Source organism: Pongo abelii, chromosome 10, assembly GCF_028885655.2.
Source record: "Pongo abelii isolate AG06213 chromosome 10, NHGRI_mPonAbe1-v2.0_pri, whole genome shotgun sequence".
NCBI lineage: Eukaryota > Metazoa > Chordata > Mammalia > Primates > Hominidae > Pongo > Pongo abelii.
The window spans coordinates 197,742-219,665 of NC_071995.2; the positions used below are offsets into that span (position 1 = coordinate 197,742).

Genomic DNA, 21,924 nt, shown 5'->3' on the forward strand with positions numbered 1-21,924 from the left:
GCTGGGGCGAGTTGAGGGAGAAGGGCTGGACAGCAGAGTGGATGGAGGCATGAGACCCCACGCCCTCCTCATGTCTGGCTGGCTCCAGCCCTCGGCTGCTGCTGCTCACAGCCCACTGGGGGCCTGGGGTCTGCTTTCCAGATTACTCTCATGGCATCACACTGGTGACCCCGCTCTCGGGCTCCGAGAAGAAGCAGGTGCTGCATTTCTGTGCCCTGGGCTCAGATGAGATGCAGAAGTTCGTGGAGGACCTGAAGGAGTCCATTGCTGAGGTGACGGAGCTGGAGCAGATCCGGATAGAGTGTAAGGACGCGGGCTCCCTGAGGCAGCTGGTGGGGGTTCCCATTCAGCAAGGGACAGGGGCAGCTTGAGACAGACATGCCTGACTCCAGGGAGCAGCGCGGCCCTGCCCTGGCCCCACTTCGGACCCTCCCCGTCTCCAGGCCCCCCCGCACCACACTCCCACAGCCCGGGTGGGAGCACCAGTTCCCATGTTTCTTCACAATTAAAGTGAGGCTTGCTAGAATGCACACACGTGTGTACACAGATCAGCAGGCACGTGGGGCTGCACGTGGGCCTCTTGGAACAGAGAGCTCTGCTGTTTTACTAGGATGACCAAGCGAGCTGGCCAGGCAGGCCCATGGGACTCTGGTGCTTTCCTTCCCACCAAACCGTCTGCTGTTACCTGCCCCGCTGTGGCCCAAGTCTGTACATTGCATCTGGTTGGCCTCATTTCTTCACTCTCTTTTAATCTTGAATCATCCCTCCACTTTATTTTTTTTCAAAACATTGTCCTTTTGAAGAGTCTAGGCTGCCTTCTTACTATCCCACATCTTACAGTAGTCTCTGTTCCTCTGAGGAATGCTTAGATTCTAGATTGTTCCATTCAGGCATTTTAGAGAATATGTGGGTCTCTTTCTATGTCTAGGTGGTTTACTGGCCGCTTTGGGGTTAAGGGAAGAGCGGCAAGGGCCTGCAACCTGTACCCATCTGCAAGCTTGTACTGATTAAGCATCACAGAGGCTCCAGATAGCCTTTAAGGGAAGACTGAATAAGAACAGATTCAGAAACTAAAACAGAAAATGAAAATAGGCTTCAGGCCTGCCTCTATGGCCACTTAGTTAAAAAGTGTTTCTAAATTAATATCTGTCCATTAGGCGCTAGGAAAGGCAGGGAGAGTTTTTGAGCAGGGGATCAATGTGACAGGCTGGTGCTTTTGAATCATCATTGTTGAGGCTCCTGCTACACACTAAGCAGTTTATTTCTGTTCTGTGGATCCTCATAGTGACGCTGCAAGGTAGGTGCACTGACCCCACTCTACAGCTGAGGCTCGGAGTTCAGCCGTGTGTCCAGGTCGCGCATGTTAGAAGCTGTCATTTTCATTTACGTTTGATTCTACACTTTCCACTCGAGAGTGAGAGAAGAGGTTCTGTTTATTTTTTCTAAGGAAACAATTTAAACCAGGGTAAAATGAGACCCATCAGCCTGGACTCTAGAACTCAGGTAACTGCTTGGTGGGAAGGGGTGCATGGAAACTCCCTTCCTTCAGTCTGTTGGCTTATTTGAGTTCAGTGGTGAAACAAACAGATTCTTTTCAAGGGCTGGACTGGATCCCCAGAGAGGCCGCCTCTGCTGTTGTTCTGGAGCATTTTCAAGGAAGCACCTTGAAATGGCTTCACTTCTCTCATTGTCTAACTGTCCCAGATGGCTCCGCACTGCCCTGGGGGGCCGTAGCACACCAAGTGGCACCAGCATTGCTGGGAGAGGCACCTTCCCCCATCAGCCCAGGAGCAGCACGTACCCCGCTTCCCAAAGTCACAGAGGAGCAGATAGCGTCAGAATCTGTCATGTCAGGAGGTGAATATCCTCTCCTGCTGCCTCAAGGGTAAAAGAGCAGGAAGAAAGGCTCATGCTTGGCCTTTAGTCTTCACTGGAGAGAAAGGGAAGGAACAGCTGAGGGAAGAGGAAGGGCAGGCCAGGGAGACGGGGAGGAAAGAAAGCCAGGAAAAAAAAAAGAAAATGGGCTGAGCTCAGTGGCTCACACCTGTAATCCTAGCACTCTGGGAAGCTCAGGAGAGAGGATTGCTTGAACCCAGAAGCTCAAGAACAGCCTGGGCAACACAGCAAGGCCTCGTCTCTACAAAAAAGAAAAGAAAATGGAAAACAGTATCAGCTACCATTTATTGAGGACTAATTCTCACAACAGCTTTCCACAGTGGGCATCATTTTACAAATAAAGAAACAGGCTAAAAGCACTTAGGGAAGTTGTCCAAGTTCATAGTCAGTGACAAACCAAGGTTTGCATCCAGTGGCCCAGGACTCCTGACTTGTAATTATGATGCTAATTTCTCCAAAGCCCAGAGAGCCCCTCTGTGGGGAGAGAAACAACTCTCAGTTCAGTAAAAATATTTAGCATTGATCGATGGGATGGTGTGATTGAGGCAATCAGGACAAATTGTTCTGGCTTGGGGGCCTACAGTTCAGTGTCCCTGGTTTCTAGACAACCAGAGAGACTGAAAATGGAGCCCAGGAGAGTAGCTTTAATAAAAGGAACTTGAGTTATGTCTCCTGGAAAAGAGAAGCGGGAGGAGTGATTTAATAATCATGTCAAATCTCCAAGGATGGCAGCCGGCAGTTCTGCAGCTCCACTGAGAGAAGAACAAGAAGGAACAGGTTTCCAATCCAGTGAGAGGAATTAAAATTGAGTACTTAGACAGATGTCCTGGCCTCGCAGGCTTGCAGCTTCCACACCCTCGGTATGGACTTTCCTCCTTGGGAGAGCTTTGAACACCTTGCGGAGGCTCAGCCGGCCAGGCAGGCTCCGTCCTCCCAGGCGCCGGGTGGAGAGGTGGGGTGTCGCCCCTGTCAGCAGGCTCTGCTGTGCCAAGTGCTTTTCACACAATGTAACAAAACTGATACAGGTTGGTGCGAAAGTAATTGTGGTTTTTGCCATTACTTTCGCACGAACCTTAATACTTATGGAGTACGGGTCACTAGCCAGGCCTTGTGCTTTATGTGTACCTCCCCACGCAGTCCTCTTAATGACACCGTGAAGTGGGCATGGCTGTCCTCTCGAGTGAGGCATGGAGAGGTTGGGTAACTTGCCTAAAGCCACACAGCCAGGGAGTGTCAGAACCGGGGTTCAAACCCAGGCAGTTCACCTCCCTCATATCAGCCTCTTCTGTGTCTCTCTGACGTTCAAGCAGATATGATCATCCCCATGTGCAGATGAGGAGACTGCGGCTCCAAGGGGGTATTTAACTTGCTATTCAGTGGTGGGGCCAGACCCGAGGTCCGTGTTTCACAGCATGTACTGGGACCTCTCTTCTTCATCCCCCCCTTCCCGCTTGCCCCTCATTTCCTCCCTCACTCTGTGTGGCTGAGGTTGTTTCTCTTGCTCACGGGCCTCTCCATTCCTTAGGGGAGCTGGAGAAGCAGCAGGGAACAAAGACACTCTCCTTCAAGCCCAGCGGAGCCCAGGGGGACCCCCAGTCAAAGCAAGGATCGCCGACAGGTAAGCCTCGGCTCCGCCCAGGGCGCCAGCCCCCGTGGAGGCCACTCAGGGACCCTGGGTGTGGGTCCTGGGCAATCTGCAGGGAGAGGTGCCCATTCCCATGGCGTGTTTCTGTCTGCTGAGGAGCGCCAGGCTTGCCTTCTTTAATCTCATGGGCTTTAGTGGTGGGAGTGAGGAGGAAGGCGAAAGAGAAATGTGTCTGTCCATTTTGCAAACTGCACCAGAGTTCTGGAGCCTATGTGAGATGTCACTGTCTGCCCCGGAGGAGTCGGGCAAGAGTCCTGGCATCCCGGCCCCAGCAGGGAGGCCTTCCCTCCTGCAGCCAGGCTGTCTTGACGAGGCGAGGTCAAGAGAAACCCCATGAGGAACACTCTCCAACCAGGCAGTGTAAGAGGGCAGGGTGACCAGAAGGATCTGGATCTTGCTCTTCTTTCTACAGTCCCTTCACCAAGGAGCCACAAGCACTTCCTGATCCCTGGCTCAGGTCAGCCCACCCCAAATCCAGACAGACCCTCAAACTCCACTTCTCTAGTGACTTCTCCAATTGAATTGCTCACTCCAGCCGAGTCACGTTGGCTCCAGAGCTGGCCCCTCCTTCGGCCTGCCCCAACCTTACCCCCACCTGCAGGGGGCCAGGAAAGGTTTCCACCACCTCCCCTCCACCAGACCCAGATAAAGAGAATGAGGGGAGACGCATGAGAATTCAGTCTCATCCCAGTGAAATCCCAGCAAGCCATCCGCAACTGTCCACCCACTAGTTAACTCGGTCACTTACTCTCACACTCAACAAACACTTCTCAAATGCCTGCTGCCCTGTGCAGAACACTGGAAAGCCAGGGTCGTAGCAAGACGCCAGCTTGAGCTGAGAAACTCCAGTGGGCTCCATGCGGTCCATGACCCGCCAGAGTTGGCCCTGAGTCCTGACTTGGAACAGGCAGCGGCATGGGGACTGGTTACGGCAGCGAGGACATGAGACTCACTTTCCAAGCAGGACATGGGGCTCTTTTCGCTATGTGGAGATTCTGTGATGGAATCTTCCCTGTATGGGTTTGACCTGCCATCATGCGTCCATAATTCTCCACGCTGCCTGATCTCAGCTGGCCTCTTCATTTCTATAAGGTCACAGGGCACGGGTCGCTGCTTTTGTTTTCTCAGCTGTGAAACCCCAGAGCCAGCCCTCAGCTGCGTATCATTCCCTGCCATTCCTTCCTGCCTCTCTTTTGGAAGCTGCCTGCCCTGGTTAGGCCCAGATGCCTGTTCCCAGGGACGTGTCCCTTAGTCCCCTCCACAGCGGGGTCTTTCTCATTCCCAAACAATGGTGCAGCTCCCTCTCCTGCTGCAGGAAGCAGAGGGCTGAGCACAGCAGGGGGAAACCAGCACCCCCAGGGGTTGGGAAATGAGAGGGGCTCCTGTGGGGGTCGGGGTGGAAGCTGGGAGTGACTCAGCCACAAAGAGCCAATGAGCTGTCCGTGGGGGTCCGCAGGGCCTCTGCTGCTGTGCCAGGCCGGCCAGAAGGCCCTCAGAGTAATTACAGAGCCATTATCGGCTCTCACCGTGCCAGGCACTGCGGTGAGTGCTGTGCAGGCCTCAGCCCATTCAGTCCTCCCCCCTCAGCCAGGCTGCAGGGCTGGGAGCAAAGAAGCGTGGCCCAGGCTCAAGGAGCCTGTGATCCACGGAGGCTGATGAACGTGGCGCCCACAACCCAGGCCCCTCCAAGCCTCTCACAGTTCGTACTGGGAAGGCTTTGACTGTGCGTAAATCAGATTCCACAATGCCAACATCAGAAAGAGCGGCAGTGATCTTCTAGTCTGCGGCAGCCCAGAGAGATGCAGCATCTCGCCCAGGTCACATAGCTCCTAAGCGGCAGAGTGGGGCTCCCAACCTCCACCTCAGTGAGGAGCAGTGTGACCCCAAGTCTTAGCTGCAGAGATGCTTGAGGGGCGCAGGGGAGGGGCAGGGGCTTGGTTCAGCCAGTGGAGAATGAGCCCTGTGCTCTTTGCATTCAAAGCCAAAAGGGAAGCTGCGCTCAGGGAGAGGCCGGCGGAGAGCACGGTGGAGGTAAGTGGAGCCCTGGTTGCCCAGGTGAGTGACTACCCTGCCCCCTTGTTCTTCTTCTCACCGTCTCTGTTGTTTCTCTTCTCAGGTATTAATCAATGCCTCCCCAGCCCGACTCACCATTTTACCAATTTCAAGAGATACAATTAAAAGTTACTGCTAGCATGGGTAATGCCACTGTTCCAGAGCCTAATTAAGCCACGAGCTCTTTCTCCCCTTTCCCCAGCCTGCTGCCCTCCGAGGCCGAGCTCCCAGACTAACACAGTGGAGACGGAGCTCACAACACCCTAGGGCCATCCTTCCTGTGTGCCCCCAAATCCACCTCCCCAGCAAATGCTCACTGCTCACTGCCCCCCCAGCACTTGCTGTATCAGAAGACCCCACATCCTCTTCCCCAAGTCCTCCCACCCTCCATAGCGGGGAGCCTGGGCTCCCTCGGAGAATGACCCCTTAGGTCAGGCCCCAAACGATCACTTCCGGGGCAGACCCTGCCCTCTTGGACACCTGGGGCTAGGTTGGAGAATTGAGACTTGGGGGTGGGTGGGAGGGGGAACTCCTCCCCGGAACAGCTGGTCCATCTGGAAAGCCGGCCATGGCGTAGGGATGTGTGCAAAAGAAAATGAGACAGAGTAGGGTGGGGCTGTCCTGAGGGCTTTCCTGGGGGAAGAGTGATAAGCTGAAGACTGTCTGTGGTGGAGGGGCGGCTGCCCATCGGGCTCCACACCACATAGCGAGGGACTGCAGAAGAGCCAGCAGCAGCTGGTCCCTGCCAAACCCCCACAGTGCCACCTATGGGAGGAGTGTGCAGGTGCCCCTACAAGCCTCATGAGCCCCACCCCTCTCCCACTGGGTCCTCTTGCACCCCAGTGAGTCCCAGCTCCACTCCTTTTCTGCCTGGCCTCCCGGGGCCACCGGCTGCTCATACAGACACCTCCCTTCCCAACCCTACTTCAACCCGGAGGGGCCCCCATTAGGTGTCTTAGGAAGCTGCCCTACCCACCAGTCTGACTAAGCCCTGGGAAGCAGCAGGATACCACGGGGGAGCTCAGTGTCTTCTCTCTCCCCCACGGCCCCCCACCCCCCACACACCCGTGTCTGGAGGAGGCACCTTTACAAGGAGGAGCTTCCTGCCCCAGCAGCCGACAAGCCCCCAGGGTGGGTATTCTATTCCCCGCCCCCCTCCACTCCCCATCCTCCGCAGCTGCCCATTCGTGAGCCTTGCAGATAAGCACACCCGCGCCCAGCCCTCTGTTCTGTTCTGCCAGCCCTGCCCCGCCCTGCCCTAGCCTGAGCTACCCAAGGAGGACAACCAACCCCACGCACTCCTCCCTCCTGCCCTAACGGCATATGGCTATCTGCAAGGCTGCCACCCTCAGCTAGCTCAGGGCCCTGCCAGCCTCTGCTCTCCCGCTCAGAGGGCAGCCTCCCACAGCCAGCTGGACCCCAGGCTCTCTCTCCTCTGCTCTCTCTCTGCCGTTGCTGGCCAAGCCCCTCTGGCAGGTGCTTCTCCATCTTCTCTGAGCTGTCCTGACCTGCTGCTCATGTTCCATTCTCTGTCTCCCCTGTCCCCTCATTCCTTCTTTCATGAGCAGGGAGGTGAGAAGGGGGTCAGATGAGAGGACATTTTGCTGTCACTTCCTGCTTTTCACTTACCACTAAAGAGGAAGGATCCAGACTGGGGTGGGGCCGGGGTGCAGTGGAGGGGACCAGAGCAGGGGAGGTAAACGGGACGTGCAGGCTGTGGCCCAGAGGGGGCGCGGCATGGGGAGCTTCAGGGAGAAGGACGACAGCTCAGTGGGTCTGGACTGGGACAGCCAGACATTCGCCTGGGGGGCCGCTGCTAAGTCCAGGCGAGGGAGGCAGATGAGCACAAGCCCGTCCTGGCTGTCTCAGGCCCCACATCTCCTGGGGAGGAATTCAGAATACAAGCAGGAGGGGAGAGGAGCCCGCGCCCTCCAGCGGCTTCTGCCTGAGTGAGGACCCTGGACGGATCCCCAGAGGCAGGTGGGCCCCAGCCATGCTCTCTGCCTGCCATGTCTTGGAAGGACAGTGAGGGGCTCAGGGCACCTTCGTTTGTTTAAGGAGACCTCAGGCCTGGAACATGTGCTGAGGTTGGAGGCTGAGAAGGAAAAATAAAGCCCGTGACATGCCGAGTGTGGCAGTGGGGCTCATGAATACTGAGGGCAGACAAAGGCCTGGGGAGCCTCGGGAGGGAAGCTGCCCCCTGAACTGCACCTACAATGAGGAGATGCTAGTTTAGGGCTCCGGGATAGTTTTGGGCTAGGCCACCTGGGTCTAGGCCTGGGATGAGGTACCTCCCCTGCAGCTTCCGTTTCCCCCTCTGTGCTCTGAGCGCCGGCCCCAGGTGGTGCTGCCCGAGGACAGATGGCAGCCCAATAGAAAGATCCTCAGAGAGGAGGAGGGTCTCAGCCTCCCCCGGAGGACCCAGGTGTTTGGAGGGGGTTGTGTGGTGTCATAGCCACGGGCAGGGGAGCTTGGGGGTGGAACGGTGTGAGGAGTTGAATCCCTCTCCTTCCAGAATCCTCTAGCCTCCCTTCCACCCATCTCCTCCACCTCCCGCTGCTAGCAAGGGGAGGCCAGGCTAGTCCATAGTGACCTCCATGGTCTGAGGGAGGGGGCTCATGAGCACCATCTGGGCCACCTCCTCCTGCCCCACCTTGGGGATCAAGGTTAGAGCCCTCTCTGGGGACCCTCTCCGCAGCCAGGCAAGTTAACCAGGACCCAGCTTGGGCCAGAATGGCAGCTGGGGAGCTGACTCTGCCCTCGGCTGTCTGGGCTGCTCTCGAACGCAGGGTCATGGCCGTGGGGAGTCTGGGAGGACAGGTAGGTCCAGATCACCCTCTGGCATTCTGGGGTTTAGGCCTCTATGATGTTGACGGTGCCAGTGATCCTTTCTCTATAACAAGGCTGGAGGGAACAGAGGGAAAGGCTCAAAAACGCTTGGCTCTGTCCCTGGGTCTGCCCTCCTTTGCCTCAACACACTCCTGCGAGGTGGGGAGGGGCAAAGACTATGACCCCTGCTTTCAAGCTCAGAGTGTGGTGGAAAAGGAAGTGAGGACACCCAGCAGGTCCATGAAATCAGGCGGCAGAGGTACGCAGAGCCCATCTCACAGATGAAGAGACTGAGGCTGCAGAGCGACGCTGCTCACAGTCAGTGGCAGAACATGCCAGCCTCTTGACTCCTCTCTCCCCCCTGGGCAAAAGCCAGGGTCACAACCCAGTCTTCTCGAGGGTGGAGAGATGGGGAGAGGGTCAGAGTGAGGGCTGAGAGTGGGAAGCAGGCCAGGGGACCTAGCAGCTGGGAATTAGTCTTGTAACATTGCACGCTTCTCTGGCTGTTTCTAAACTAGGTGTCAATTCACAACAGGCTTCAAACGTCCCAGCACAACTCCGGGCTGGGGGCCGAGAGGGGAGCGCCGGTGCCGCCGCCAGACCTGCAGCCTAGCCCCCTGAGACAGCAGCCCCCACCACTGCCGCCGCCGCCACCTACACCCCCGGGCACCCTGGTGCAGTGCCAGCAAATCGTCAAGGTCATTGTCCTGGACAAGCCCTGCCTGGCCCGCATGGAGCCCCTGCTGAGCCAGGCTCTCTCCTGCTACACCTCGTCCTCCTCTGACTCCTGCAGCTCCACACCCCTGGGCGGCCCCGGCTCTCCGGTCAAGGTCATCCACCAGCCTCCGCTGCCCCCGCCCCCACCCCCCTACAACCACCCTCACCAGTTCTGTCCGCCAGGCTCCCTGCTGCTCCGGAGCCGCTACTCCAGTGGTTCAAGGAGCCTGGTGTAGACTCTGCCCCGCTACCCTGCGGTCCCAGGAGGGCCGGCCACTGGGGGGCCTGGGCTGCCCCTCCACTGCTCCCCTTACCCCGGCACGACGCGTTCCTGGTCACTGATCACCGTCATCTTGGGAAGAGAATCCCCATCCCTGGCACCTGGGTTTGCCTCATCCAACCATCCTTCCCTTTCTCAGCTGCACCCCCTCTCCAGATCTGAAGACACATCTCGCTCTCCCGGGGCCCTACACAGCCAGACCCGGCGAGGCCTCCTCTTCCCCTGGCCACCACTTTCCCCCATTGGACCACGGACTGAAGAAAACTGGAGCTGAGGGTCTAACGAGCTTGCAGGCTTTGAGTCTGTTAGTGCCCGGGGGCCCTGGGCCATGGGCAGCAGCACGAGGCTGGGCCGGCCGGCAGTGGAGCACTAGACAGAAGCGGCTGGCTCGCAGCCCGGAACTAGTGCTTCTGTGGCTGCGCTGAGGGGAGGAGGGTTGCTCCCACCCCCTGGAGGGACAGGTGGGAGGAGTGAGGAGGGGGCTTTTTCTGCCGTCCCCGCCCCCAAGCCTGGCACTCTCAGGAGGCTACTCCTTGGTCCCCAGGGACGTTGGCTGTCATGACTATGTCCTTCCCCCTCCTCCCAGGGCCTCTGCTTCCTCAGGAGCTGCCCAGACTCCAGAAAAGCTTGGAGAAAGGGAGGCGGGAAGGGGAGCACTTCTGGCTCTCTGTAGGTCAGTTCAACAGGGCCATGGGATTGCGAGGTCATGTATCTGCAAAATGCACCTTTTTAAAGAGTGTCTTAGTTCCCCAGCCCCAGCTAATACCCGGCCAATGCCGTGTGCGCAGAGGCATGTGCACGCAAACACGCATGAGAATCAGGTCATTCCTTCCCCTGTGGAGGCAGAAGTGGAGACGGGGCAGTGATGTGCTCAGCAGAGAGGGGGCTCGGCCCGAGGCAGGGCTCCCTCCTGCATGAGTCTGTGGCCGCCAGGAGGGACTTGGGTGCAGACAAGAAAAACAGGGGCTCCAGAGGCATATGCATTTCCCCTGTGCCCCTCAGCCTTTAAATATTCCCTCCTCCTAGAAGGTTCTAGACACCCCCCTTCCGGCAGGGGTGCCCAAGAGTCCCTGGACCCTCAAAATTGCAAAGGAGACCCAAGCGGGGCTCGCTGACCTCCCAGGGCCCAGCAAGATGGGATAGCCAGCCTTAGGTGGCCCCACGAGCCCAAGCCCGGGGAAGGGCCCCTCCCCAGCCAGAGGAGAGGCAGCCACCCCGCAGACCACAGGAGCCGTACCGTGGCCTGCGCAGTCAGGCCCTATCAGGACGTGTCTGTCCCAAGCCTGGCCAGGCTCCGGTCCTGTGGCAGTAGCTCATTGCTGTCCTGTGTGCAGGAGCCTGTGGTTAAGGCCTCCTGGGAGAGGCAGTGAACATGAGTCAAATGTGGCATGGACTTGAATGTCCCCACCCTTCCCCCGCCCCGCCCCACCTGCAGTAGCCGGGCCAGGTAGGAGGCAAGGATCATTCCCTGCTCTCGGAGGTTCCAGATGACCTAGTTTCGTTTCGTGTGTGTGTGTGTGGTCACCCAGACGTCACTGTGATATCACCCAGTGAGTCTATTTCTGGCCCTGTCTTTGTCGGCCCAGTTTCTGTAACTTGCAGCCAATGTGCCCTCTCCCCTGTGGCTGCCAGCCCATCTGCCCCTCTGTGTCCTTGCTGCCCTGGCCCTCTGTTTTCTGTAACAGAGATGCTCCAGTCATTGCCTTTCAGAGTGGAGCAGACGACAGATGGGGTGCACACATTCAGACACCTCTGATGCCCTTAGCCAGTGCAGGGATCGCCCTAAAAGTGAAGGCCTGGACAGGAGGAGTCAGGGACTTGGGAGGAGGCAGAGCTGTGGGGATGGGAGTGGAGGAATCAAAATGAGGGAAGCTGAAAATAGAATGAAAACGATGACTAAGAGGCAGGAGTGCGAGGTATGGGGGAATAGGAACTATGAGCTAAATATACTTACGGGGTGGGGGCTGTGGGGGCCAGGGACACCCTCCCAGACAGCCCTGGCCCGCCAGGCAGGACCCCGTCCCCTGCTCACACAGCTCTTCAAGCTTACAAAGTGCCCTCTCCCCTGCTGAGGGGCACGGCAACCCCAGGCCCTCCCTCCCACCTCAGCTGAAGCCCCGATCTTCCAAATTGGAACCAGCAAGTCTTAGGGCTGGCACACATCTGGGCCTCTATCTGAGAACCCGGACTCTTAGGCACCTCAGGGCCCCTGCCCCAGGGCAGAGGCCCACCCCCTGGGTTGGTGCAGTGGCTGCCCCGGGCCCCACGGGCAGCACAGGGAGTCTGTCCAGGAAGCAGCCCAGCCGGGGTCAGCATCCTGTGGAGCCAGTCCTGAGCTGGGAGGGGCATTTAACCCCTGAGGGCCTGGGGCAGGACACAGCTGGCCCTCCTCATTGTCAGGGGAAGCAAATGCCCAACATCTGTAACCTCCCTTCCCTGCTCAGTCCCCAGGCCAAGGTTGGGAGCCCTCTCTGTCCCCGTCCCCAGAGCCTAGACCTCAAGGACCTAGGAAAAGCCTCCTGCTCCCTCCCCACGGCAGCAGACAGGGCAGGGCCTCCCCATGGCAGCAGACAGGGCAGGGCCTCCAGCCCCCCAGAGGGCCAGTAGGGGATGCTCTCAGGCCTTCCTGCTTTCCCAAGGTTGTGGGGACAGTAGAGTGCTGAGCCCCAGACCTAGTCACCCCAAGATGGCCCCACTCTATCCACTCTCTAGACCTTTGGGAAATCTGGGTCCCTCTCCTGATTTGATCCATTCGGCCCCAACTCCAGAGTCTGGAATGGGAGATGAAACTAGTTTTCCACCCACTTTTGGACAAATCCCACCCCTAGATCTGAAGCAAGCCCTGCCAGTAGCTTGTCCTGGAAGCCTGCCTGCCTGCCTGTCTGCACAGGTGTCTTGATCCAGCACACACTGATCAGCCCTGCGTCTTCGAGCCCCTGCGTCACCGGTCCCCACGGCCCGCCAGGATTCTCTTTGTACCCACTAGGCTTCCCTGATGACCATCTGTCTGTCCGTCCCTGTGTCTGCTGTACATACCTCCTGCTGCACCCTCTCCCCGCACACCTGTCACCCATAAGAGAGAGAAACCTCTCTAGGGAAAGGCAGGGTGGCTGCACCCAGCAACTAATCCAAATGGCAAATATTTTGTAACAAAATAGCCCAGAGGTATTTTATCTGTTCAATTCATAGAGTTTTAGAGATTATATTGAAAGATGTCACTTGAGCAAACTGTGTCGGCGCAGCTTCTTTTGCTCTCCCAGCAGGGAGGGCTCGCCTTAAATCAGAGCATCTCTTGGTGAGGATTTGAGAAGGACACCAATGCCCTCAGGCCCTCAGGCTGCTCTCCCCTGGCCACAGCAGCACCATTCCTTTACCCCAGGATAATGCACTCATGTCCCATGGTTAGGAACCCCTGTCTTCAATAAGGGAGACTCAGGTGTGGGAAGATAAGGTAAGTCTTCTGATGGGTGAGCACTGGCAGAGCTGGGAGCAGGGCTAGGAAACTGACCACCATGTGTGTGGGCCTGACCTGGTAAGACATGCATACACCCCCCTCACTCCACCTCCCCGACCACACACACACACAGCTTTCAGCCAGTCCAGAAAGCAGGCTACAATGGAGACTAAAGGCAGCTCTGGAGGGAGGAGGCCCCACGACAGTCAGTACACCTCCAGGGGGGAGATGAGGACCACCTCTGGCCTGCTTGGCTTTCTGCAATGAAGAGTGAGGGTTTGTCAGGGTGCGGGGAGTCCATGCCATTGGCCATGCCAGACATCAGCTCCCAAAGCCTGACTTCAGTGGCAGGGTCTGGTTTGTCCAGCCCCTGGGTCCAATCTTCCTGAAATGCAGGAACCATGGGGCCCGTGAAAGGACTAGAGGAGTATTGTTGGGGACAGTGCATAAAGCCACAGAGAGCAATTCAGCAAACATATCCTGAGCCCCAAAGTGTGCCAGGTCCCCTACTGGAAGCCAGAAGGGATGCCAAGGTTCTGGGAAGCATATGGATATGACAGTAGCCGAGTGGCTGTAAGGAAGCAGGGAAGGCTGCAATGAGGACTGGGAGAGGGGCAGGGGCTCAGTCAGGTTGTTCACAGCCAGGTGCAATGCTCAGCTCAGCTCCATGGGGGCTCGAGATGGGGTGGTTCTCCTGGTCAGGGAAAGAGGAGAGACGCTTCCAGCAATGCTGAGTCATCAGAGGAGAGCAACTGGCTGCCCCAGGACACCCGCAGAGAGGGCACCCAGCTCTCCTGGTGACCAGAATTCTGAACACCTGGAAACCCCAGTAGCTTCAGCACCTTCCCCAGGCTGGTTCCTGTTGTTCCCAGCTAAAGGGAAAGGAAACTTGACCTCACCCTCTTACCAAGAAATGGGAAATTCCAGAATAAGCTGGAAGCCAGCTATGACCTGTCCCATCCTGGGAATTCTCTGACCTGGGAAGCTGAGGACTGGCCCCTTGAGAGCACTCTGCGGGGAACCGGCTCAGCCCGGGCCTGGGAGAGAGCCAAGGGCCAAGACGGCCCTGCTGCTATCTGTGCCGGATGCAGGCCCATGGCACCATTCTCCAAATCTCGGGCCCCTGAGGTCATCTAGGATGAATGCTTGTCCCTCCAGTGAGAGGGAGACCATCCTGTTCTGATAGAGCCCGTCTGGTGGTCCAGGCCCCTCTGTGCCCATCAGCCGTAGGGATGGAGAGCTACGGTCCGTGCATCTCCCTCCATAATGACCTTTTGTAGATGGGAGAATGTCAGACCCATCAGTCACAGACTTAGAATGCTCCTAGTAAGGGGTCCCAAGATGTACTGGTTTTTGGCTGAGAGCAGTGGGCAGGAGATAGTGCTGGAAATCAGGGTGAACTGTACGATAAGTTTGTGACCACCTGCTGAGCACTGTTCCAGGTGCTGGGGGCTATGCAGTGAAGGGGACAGGGCAAGTTCACACTGGGGGGTGTCAGCAACAAGAAATGGAGCAACTGCCTTCACATAGAGGATGGTGACCCCACTGGGGTGATGGGGAGAGCCTGTTTTAGGGTGAACATTCAAGGAAGGCCTCTCCAAGGAAGAGAATTCAACAAGGTCAAGGTCCGGTCTGAGGGCAGGTGAACAGTTCAGAGACCATCACTTCAAGTCAAATGACCATATTTATGAGGCAGAAACCAAGACAGTTTGTCAAAAAACTGTTTCCTGATATATGCGTTTACTTACATGAAAAAAGCTTATGAAAGTGTAAACATGAATTTCAAAACATCTTTACTGAGGAAAGCAAAATTGGTCTTCTAGCAAATCCAGGGCAGACAGTCACAGGCCAGGAGAGGAAGTGCTTGAGAGTGAGCAGTCAGGCGCTCCGGACAGGCAAGGATGGGGCCGGGGGTGGGGCAGAGCTAAGGCTACGTGGGCAGCTGCCACCGCAGGAAGACCAGGCCACTGAAGTAGACCGCAGAAAGCACACACCAGCAACAGTGAAGTCAAGCTACCCTGAGCCGAGGCAACTGCTGCCCAGAGCAAGCACGTGCTTGTGTCTTGTGCCTTGTGGAGGCACCCTGCATAGTGATGGGGAGCAGCCCACTCCAGGTCAAGGCAGCCTGTCTACCTCCTCTTCTGTCGCCTCAAACCAAGAGGGCTCAGGTTTGCCATTTTCAAATTTTTCCTGTATTTATGTTTCAAAGAAGGGGCCTTGGTCTGTCGCCCAGGCTGGAGTGCACTGGTACGATCACAGCTTACTGCAGCCTGCAACTCCTGGGCTGAAAGGACCCTGCCGCCTCAGCCTCCCAAGTAGCCCAGACTACAGACGCATGTCACCACGCCCTGCTGATTTTTAAATTACTACTATTATTATTTTTGTAAAGATGGGGGTCTCTCTCCAGCCTGGCCAACATGGTGAAACCCCGTCTCTACTAAAAATACGAAAATTAGCCAGGCATGGTGGCGTGAGCCTATAATCACAGCTACTCGGGAGGCTGAGGCACAAGAATCGCTTGAACCTGGGAGGCGGAGGTTGCGGTGAACCGGAATCATGCCACTGCACTCCAGCCTGGGCAACACAGCGAGACTCTGTCTCAAAAAAAAAAAAATAAAAATAAAAAGATGGGCTGTCTCTCTATATTGCCCAGGTTAGTCTTGAACTCCTGGGCTCAAGGGATCCTGTCTCCTCAGCCTCCAGAGTAAACTGAGACTGCAGGTGTGCACCACTGCCTGGCTAATTTTTGTATGTCTTTGTAGAGACGGAATCTCACTATGTTGCCCAGGCTGGTCTCGAACTCCTGGCCTCAAGGGATCCACCCACCTCGGCTTAGGCTTGCCATTTTTAAATAATGGAATGACTCCATGGCCTAATGCCCAGCAGTCCCAAGGAGTCCGGGGCTAACAGCCTTTCACGTCTCAGCGTGAACCCCATAGAACGGAAGTGAGATTGATTTCTCCTTCAGGGGGCTGGCACTACATGGCTGTGGCCGTTGGCATGCCTCCTCCCATCCCAGCTCTGACAGATGTGGCCAATTGATCATTGCTTTCTGGGAGTCACCATCAATCACATGTGCTGACTCCAGGATGAAAGAACTTGCCAACCGCCCCGTGGTGTCCTCATGGAGACACCTGGAAGGGAGGCAAAATGACAGAAGGCATTTTGACAGAAGAGAGGCATTTTGCTTAGAGCAGGGGGCAGCAGGCGGGAGGTGTGGCCCTCCTAGTGCCACTGCTCTCAGGTCACTCGTGGACAGCAGCTCTGGGGGTGCTGGCTTTGGCTCCTTAGCTCTGCCCCTCAGGGACTCAGGGCTGCTTCCTGCCAGGACTCCTCACTACTCAGCAACCCGTCAACTACCCTGTGCACCAGGTCCCCTCACTCACCTTCCTCGGGGTGAGCCACATGGACCCCGGGGTCACAGATGAAGGTCTGAAGACGCCCAGGCCAGAAGGACGCTCCATCCTTCCAGGAGAACGTGAGGCCCAGCCAGAGCCCAGCGGCCTGGAGCCACAGGCTGAGTTCTGATCTGCTCCCTTTCCCGTCCCAGGACGGCAGCCAGGCCCCGAGACAGACCCAAGCCCAGGTCAGAGTCAGGGACGTTAAATGAGGGCGCTGGAATGGGGGGTGCAGAGGGACAGGTCCAGAAGTGGTTCTGCCAGAATTCCCTTCCGGATGGGCTGGAGGAGAGGGAGCTGGAGCTCAGCGGGCGGGCGGAGTGGGAGTGCTTTCCTCCTCTGCACTCTCCCTCCCGTGCCCCTGCAGGGCTGCATGGGTTCCCTCCCTAGGGAACCAGGCTGCCTAACCCACCAGCCGGCCCCTAGCACCTCAGCGCTTCCTGCTCCCATGACCCTGAGGACTAAGTGACCTCAAGCCTGGCTCTGGGAAAACTGTGGGAACCGGCTGCTGGGAAGACGACCTGGCTGTTACTCCCACGTTTCCAGCTGCCTAGACAGACCTGCCTTGCCCTCCTTTCCTCAAGAAACCCTAATCCCCTTTCCTTCTGAGACACCTGGGGTAGGCGTCAGCCTCCCTCCCTGCACCCTCAGAGGGAATGGAAGGCAGGAGAGTCACAGAGCAGTGCCAGGCCTGCAGGCTGAGTCACAGGCCAGGCACCCTTCCATGGCTAAGGGGACTACTTCACTTAAGAGGTTAAAAACGAAGAACAGAATAAGCCCAAAGGAAAGAAATAATAAAGACAAAAGCAGAAGTGATAAAATAGAAAACATACATACAATAGAAAAGATGAACAAAACCAAAAGTTAGTTCTAAGAAATGACTAATGAAGTTGACAAACCTCTGATAAGACTATCATGAAAAAAAGAGACGGCACAAATAAATAACTCGAGGACCAACAGGGAGAACGTAACTATGAATGCTGCAGAGATTTTCAAAATAAAATACTTTGAATAAACTATAAACCTATGGCAATAATTTTGAAACCCTCCACAAGATGAACACTGTCCTAGAAAAATATCTTACCAAATCTTGCTCAAGAACAAAGAGAAAATTTGGGATGTATAACCATTAAATTAAAGTGGAATAGGTAATTGCAAGTCTTAGGGCCAGGAATCCCAGCACTTCGGGAGGCCAAGGCAGGAGGATCACTTGAAGCCAGGAGTTCAAGACCAGCCTGGGCAACATAATGAGACCCCCATCTATACACAAATTTTAAAAATAAGCTAGGCATGGTGGTATGCAACTGTAGTCCCAGCTATTCGAAGGCTGAGGTGGGAAGATCACTTGAGCCCAGGAGGTTGATGCAGTGAACCATGACTGCACCATTGAACTCCAACCTGGGCAACAGAGCGAGACCCTGTTTCAAAAGAAAAAAAAAAAGAAAAGAGGGCCAGGTATGGTGGCTCAAGCCTGTAATCCCAGCACTCTGGGAAGCCGAGGTGGGCAGATCACTTGAGTTCAGGGTTTCGAGACCAGCCTGAGCAACGTCGTGAAATCTCGTCTCTACCAAAAATACAAAAAATTAACGTCACTCCAGCCTGGGTGACAGAGTGAGACTGTGTCTCAAAAAAAAAAATAAAAAAGAAGGAAAGTCTATTCACCATCGCCCAGCCCCCACCCCCAAGAAAAATCACACACACAACACCCAGCCAGATGATTTTACAAAATTCTACTACACTTCAAGGAACAGATAATTCCAATATCGTATTAACTCTTTCAGAAAAGAGAAACAGAACATCTCCAAACTCCTTTTCATGAGCCTAGTGTAATCTTAAAAACCAAAGCAGACAAGGATGGTATGAGACAAAGAAGACTACCAACCAATCTTGCTTATGGGCATAAATTCAGAAATTGTAAACACAATATTAGCAAACTGAACCTAGTATTGAATAACAGAAAAAGATATGCCATAACCAAGTAGGGTTCGCCCCAAGAATGAAAAGATGATTAAATATTAGAAAAATATAATAATATAATTTGTTGCATTGACAAATTAAATGAGAAAAACAATATGATCATCTCAATAGATGCAGAAAAAGCAATCCATAAAATTCAACCCTTACTACTGATTTGAAAAAAACCTATAGAACTTGGAACGGAAAACACTTCATAGCCTAATAAACGGTATCTATAAAAAATCATCAGCTGGCCGGGCATGGTGGCTCACACCTGTAATCCCAGCACTTTGGGAGGCCGAGGTGGGTGGATCACTTGAGGTCAGGAGTTCCGGACCAGCCTGGCCAACCCAGTGAAACCCCATCTCTACTAAAAATACAAAAATTAGCCAAGTATAGTGGCACATGCCTGTAATCCAGCTACTGGGGAGGCAGAAGCAGAATTGCTTGAACCCAGGAGGCAGAGGTTGTAGTGAGCTGAGATCAAGCCACTGCGCTCCAGCCTGGGCGACAGAATGAAACGTGTCTCAGAAAAAAAAAAAAAAAATCATCAGCCATCATACTTACTAATGAAATGTTAGGGTTCCTGTCAAAACGAGGAAGGAAGCAAGAGTGCCTGCTGCCACCACTTCTAGTTACCAAGTGAAGGAAGATAAGAAAAAGAATCATGATCGGAGAAATAAAACTGTCATTATTTCCAGACAGTCTGAGCGTCTACGTAAAACACCCTAAAGAACCAAGAAGAAAAAAACAACTTTAACCCAGAGGAAAAGGCTGAGGCTGGGCAGGGAGCCCAGGTCTCCGGACAGCTGGCTGGGGAAGGCGGCTGCCCCCGCCCCACCCGCCGTCATGGCTGCTCTCTGTCCTGCTCCCCGGAACCCCCTCTCAGTGACAGACCCAAATTCCAACTGCACTTGTTGAGGATCCACTCTGCCTACCTTCGCTTGCTCCGTGTGCCGGGGTCTTAATGAGATGGGGACTGAGTCCTGCTTGGGGAAGGGACTTGCCCACTTTGAGTCCCTCATGCTGGGGCGCAGCATCAGAGTTCTGGCCTCGGGGCCAGGGCCTTTTGGATGTGACAGCCACCCTCTGTGTGTTAGTGAGATTTGCTTGGGCAGAAAAAGCCTCAGAATGTGACTGCACCAGAAGTTTCGGCTAGACTCTTGTTATAGCCATGGGTTGGGCACTGACCCTGTGGAGGCACAGGGGCCTGCAAGGGCTCAGCCTTGGCAGGGAGCAAGCTCCCCTCTCTGTCTGTGGCATCATCTGGCAACTTGCACTCGCCTCCCCAATCAGTTACTTCCCAGTCACGTGCCAGCAGGCTCCTCAGACCTGACAGGCAATCTGCCCCTGCTGTGGCCAGACTTGAAGCAGAGGGCACTGGAGTGCGGGTTCCCGGGGCCCAAGACACTGACCCACCTCAACCCTGTGCCACCTGCCAGGCTTGGCTCTCATCTCTCCCCATCCTGTTTGGCAAACACATCCTTCCATGGCCGCTGCATCAATGGGTGGTTAACAAGCTTCTCAGCCCTGTCAGATCCAATCAGCCCTCGTTGCTTCACTGAGCAGCAGAACCTGCAGGGAGGCTTCAAGGGCTGGGTCGCCAGGAAGCTGGGCCATGTGAGCACGGAGGTGGCAGGGACAGAGACAGCCAGTCTTCACCTCCTCACAGCAAGAAGAGGGTGAGCCCAGGGTCAGGAAAGGGCTCTGGAGGGGTCAGAGGAGGTGAGGCTGTGGGAGAGAGGCAGGAGGCTCAGGCAGAAGGGGACCAGGAGGCTGAGGGATGCCTCTGACGAGGGGCCACGCCTGACCCTCAAAGAGGGTGACTCTTGCGCTCTGGGAAGTGGCCACGACAGCACCCACAGGCCACAGTGCATGCTAAAGCTCAGCTGTCCAGGGGCACACTTGACCCAACAGAGAGCCCACGTCGGAGGAGCCAAGGCCTTCCACCGGCAGCCACAGCAGCTGTCAGCCAGGTGAAGGAACTGTGAGCAATTGGATCCAAGCGTGGGTATTAGTTACCTACTGCTGTGGAAAAAATCACCCCAAAGCTTACGGCTTAAAACAACCGTATGCATTTCTCACCTCTCACTGGGGTCAGGCATTTGGGGCCCACTTGGCTGGGCATTTCTGGCTCAGGGCCTCTGTAAGTCTGCAGTTCCTATCCCAGCCAGGGCTGCCGCCCCTAGAAGCCTTGGCCAGCTGGGAGGATACACTTCCACGCAGTGTATTCAGCTTGCAGTAAGCTGCTGCTGTTGACCATTGGTGGGAGGCCTCGATTCCACGTGGGCCTCTCTAGTGGGTCAACTGTCCCCGCAGACAGTTAAGCTTTGGTGTACACTCTGCCACATGGGCGCTGCTGATGTAGCACATCTATTGAGATGTAGCTCTGAAATTAGAGGTAGCCACTACCCTTCTTCAGGAGAGTCCAGGTGGGAAAGGGACTTGATCCAAGATTAATGGATGAATAGCATCATAGGATGTGAGGGCTACACAGGAGCATGCTGGAGCCTGTGGTCACCCTGCTACCACCCCTTTGGAGGCACCATGACCCCCCGACCACTGCCTCTGCTGTCCCTTGCACCGCACCCAAGGGCTCCTGTTCCCTCCCCTGCCCAAAGTTCACTTCCCCCACTAGGGCACAGGTGATGAATTCAAATGCCTGCAAAAACGAATATGTGAAAAAGCCAGGTGTGACATGAAGCGGGGAGCCTGTGGCAAAGTACAGAGTGCCTGAGGACTTCTGCTGCAAAAATCAATTTTTTCATGCCACACTGGCCAAATTGTAACTGCCAGATTTGGCCTCTGTGCACCAGTCTGCAACTCACACACCAAAGGAGATAAAATGAAAGTGTGTCCAGAATGAGTGGGTTCTGATTTCACTGACTTTAAGAATGAAGCCACAGACCCTCGCAGTGAGTGTTACAGTTCTTAAAGGCTGCATGTCCGGAGTTTGTTCCTTCTGACGTTCAGATGTGTTTTGAGTTTGTTCCTTCTGGTGGGTTTGTAGTGTCACCAGCTCAAGAGTGAAGCTGCACACCCTTTGCAGTAAGTGTTACAACTCTTAATGCAGCGCGTCTGGAATTTTTCGTTTCTCCAGCTGGGCTCCGTGGTCTCGCTAGCTTCAGAAGCTAACCTGCAGATCTTCACAGTGAGTGTCACAGCTCATAAAAACAGCACGGACCCAAAGATTGAAAGAACAAAATTACTAAAGCATGCAAAAGAACCTCAGCACATTGCCACTCTTGGTTCCCGCAGCCTGCCTTTATTCTCTTATCTGGCCCCACCCACATCCTGCTGATTGGTCCATTTTACAGAGAGCCGATTGGTCCATTTTACAGAGAGCTGATTGGTCCGTTTTGAAAGGGTGTTGATTGGTGTGTTTACAATCCCCGAGCCAGACACAAAGGTTCTCCAAGTTCCCACCAGAGTAGCTAGATACAGAGTGTGGATTGGTGCATTCACAAACCCTGAGCTAGACACAGGGTGCTGATTGGTGTGTTTACAAACCTTGAGCTAGATACAGAGTGCCGATTGGTGTATTTACAATCCCTTAGCTAGACATAAATCTTCTGCAAGTCCCCCACCAGCCTCAGGACGCCAGCTGGCTTCACCCAGTGGATCCCGCAGGGGCGCAGCAGGTGGAGCTGCCTACTAGTCCGGTGCCGTGCGCCTGCGCTCCTCAGCCCTTGGGTGG

At 55.4% G+C, this 21,924-nt stretch overlaps 1 protein-coding gene across 8 annotated transcripts in view; it reads left to right on the forward strand.

Moving 5' to 3' along the window:
• The window catches only part of IQSEC3 (IQ motif and Sec7 domain ArfGEF 3), a 112,990-nt gene extending 100,272 nt beyond the window's left edge, over positions 1-12,718 (forward strand). For 2 of the 8 annotated variants that reach the window (XM_054526627.2, XM_054526633.2), the window contains exons 11-15: positions 142-303; positions 3,422-3,514; positions 5,523-5,572; positions 8,941-9,252; positions 9,559-12,718. In XM_054526627.2, coding sequence (XP_054382602.1) covers positions 142-303; positions 3,422-3,514; positions 5,523-5,572; positions 8,941-9,252; positions 9,559-9,693 — 752 coding nt within the window. In that variant the 3' untranslated portion in view covers positions 9,694-12,718. Of the gene's footprint in view, positions 1-141; positions 304-3,421; positions 3,515-5,522; positions 5,573-5,657; positions 5,738-8,940 lie in introns of all 8 variants that reach the window. The other 6 variants (XM_054526630.1, XM_054526629.1, XM_024256867.2 and 3 more) reach the window with 6 other exon arrangements.
• Positions 12,719-21,924: the final 9,206 nt, after the last annotated feature.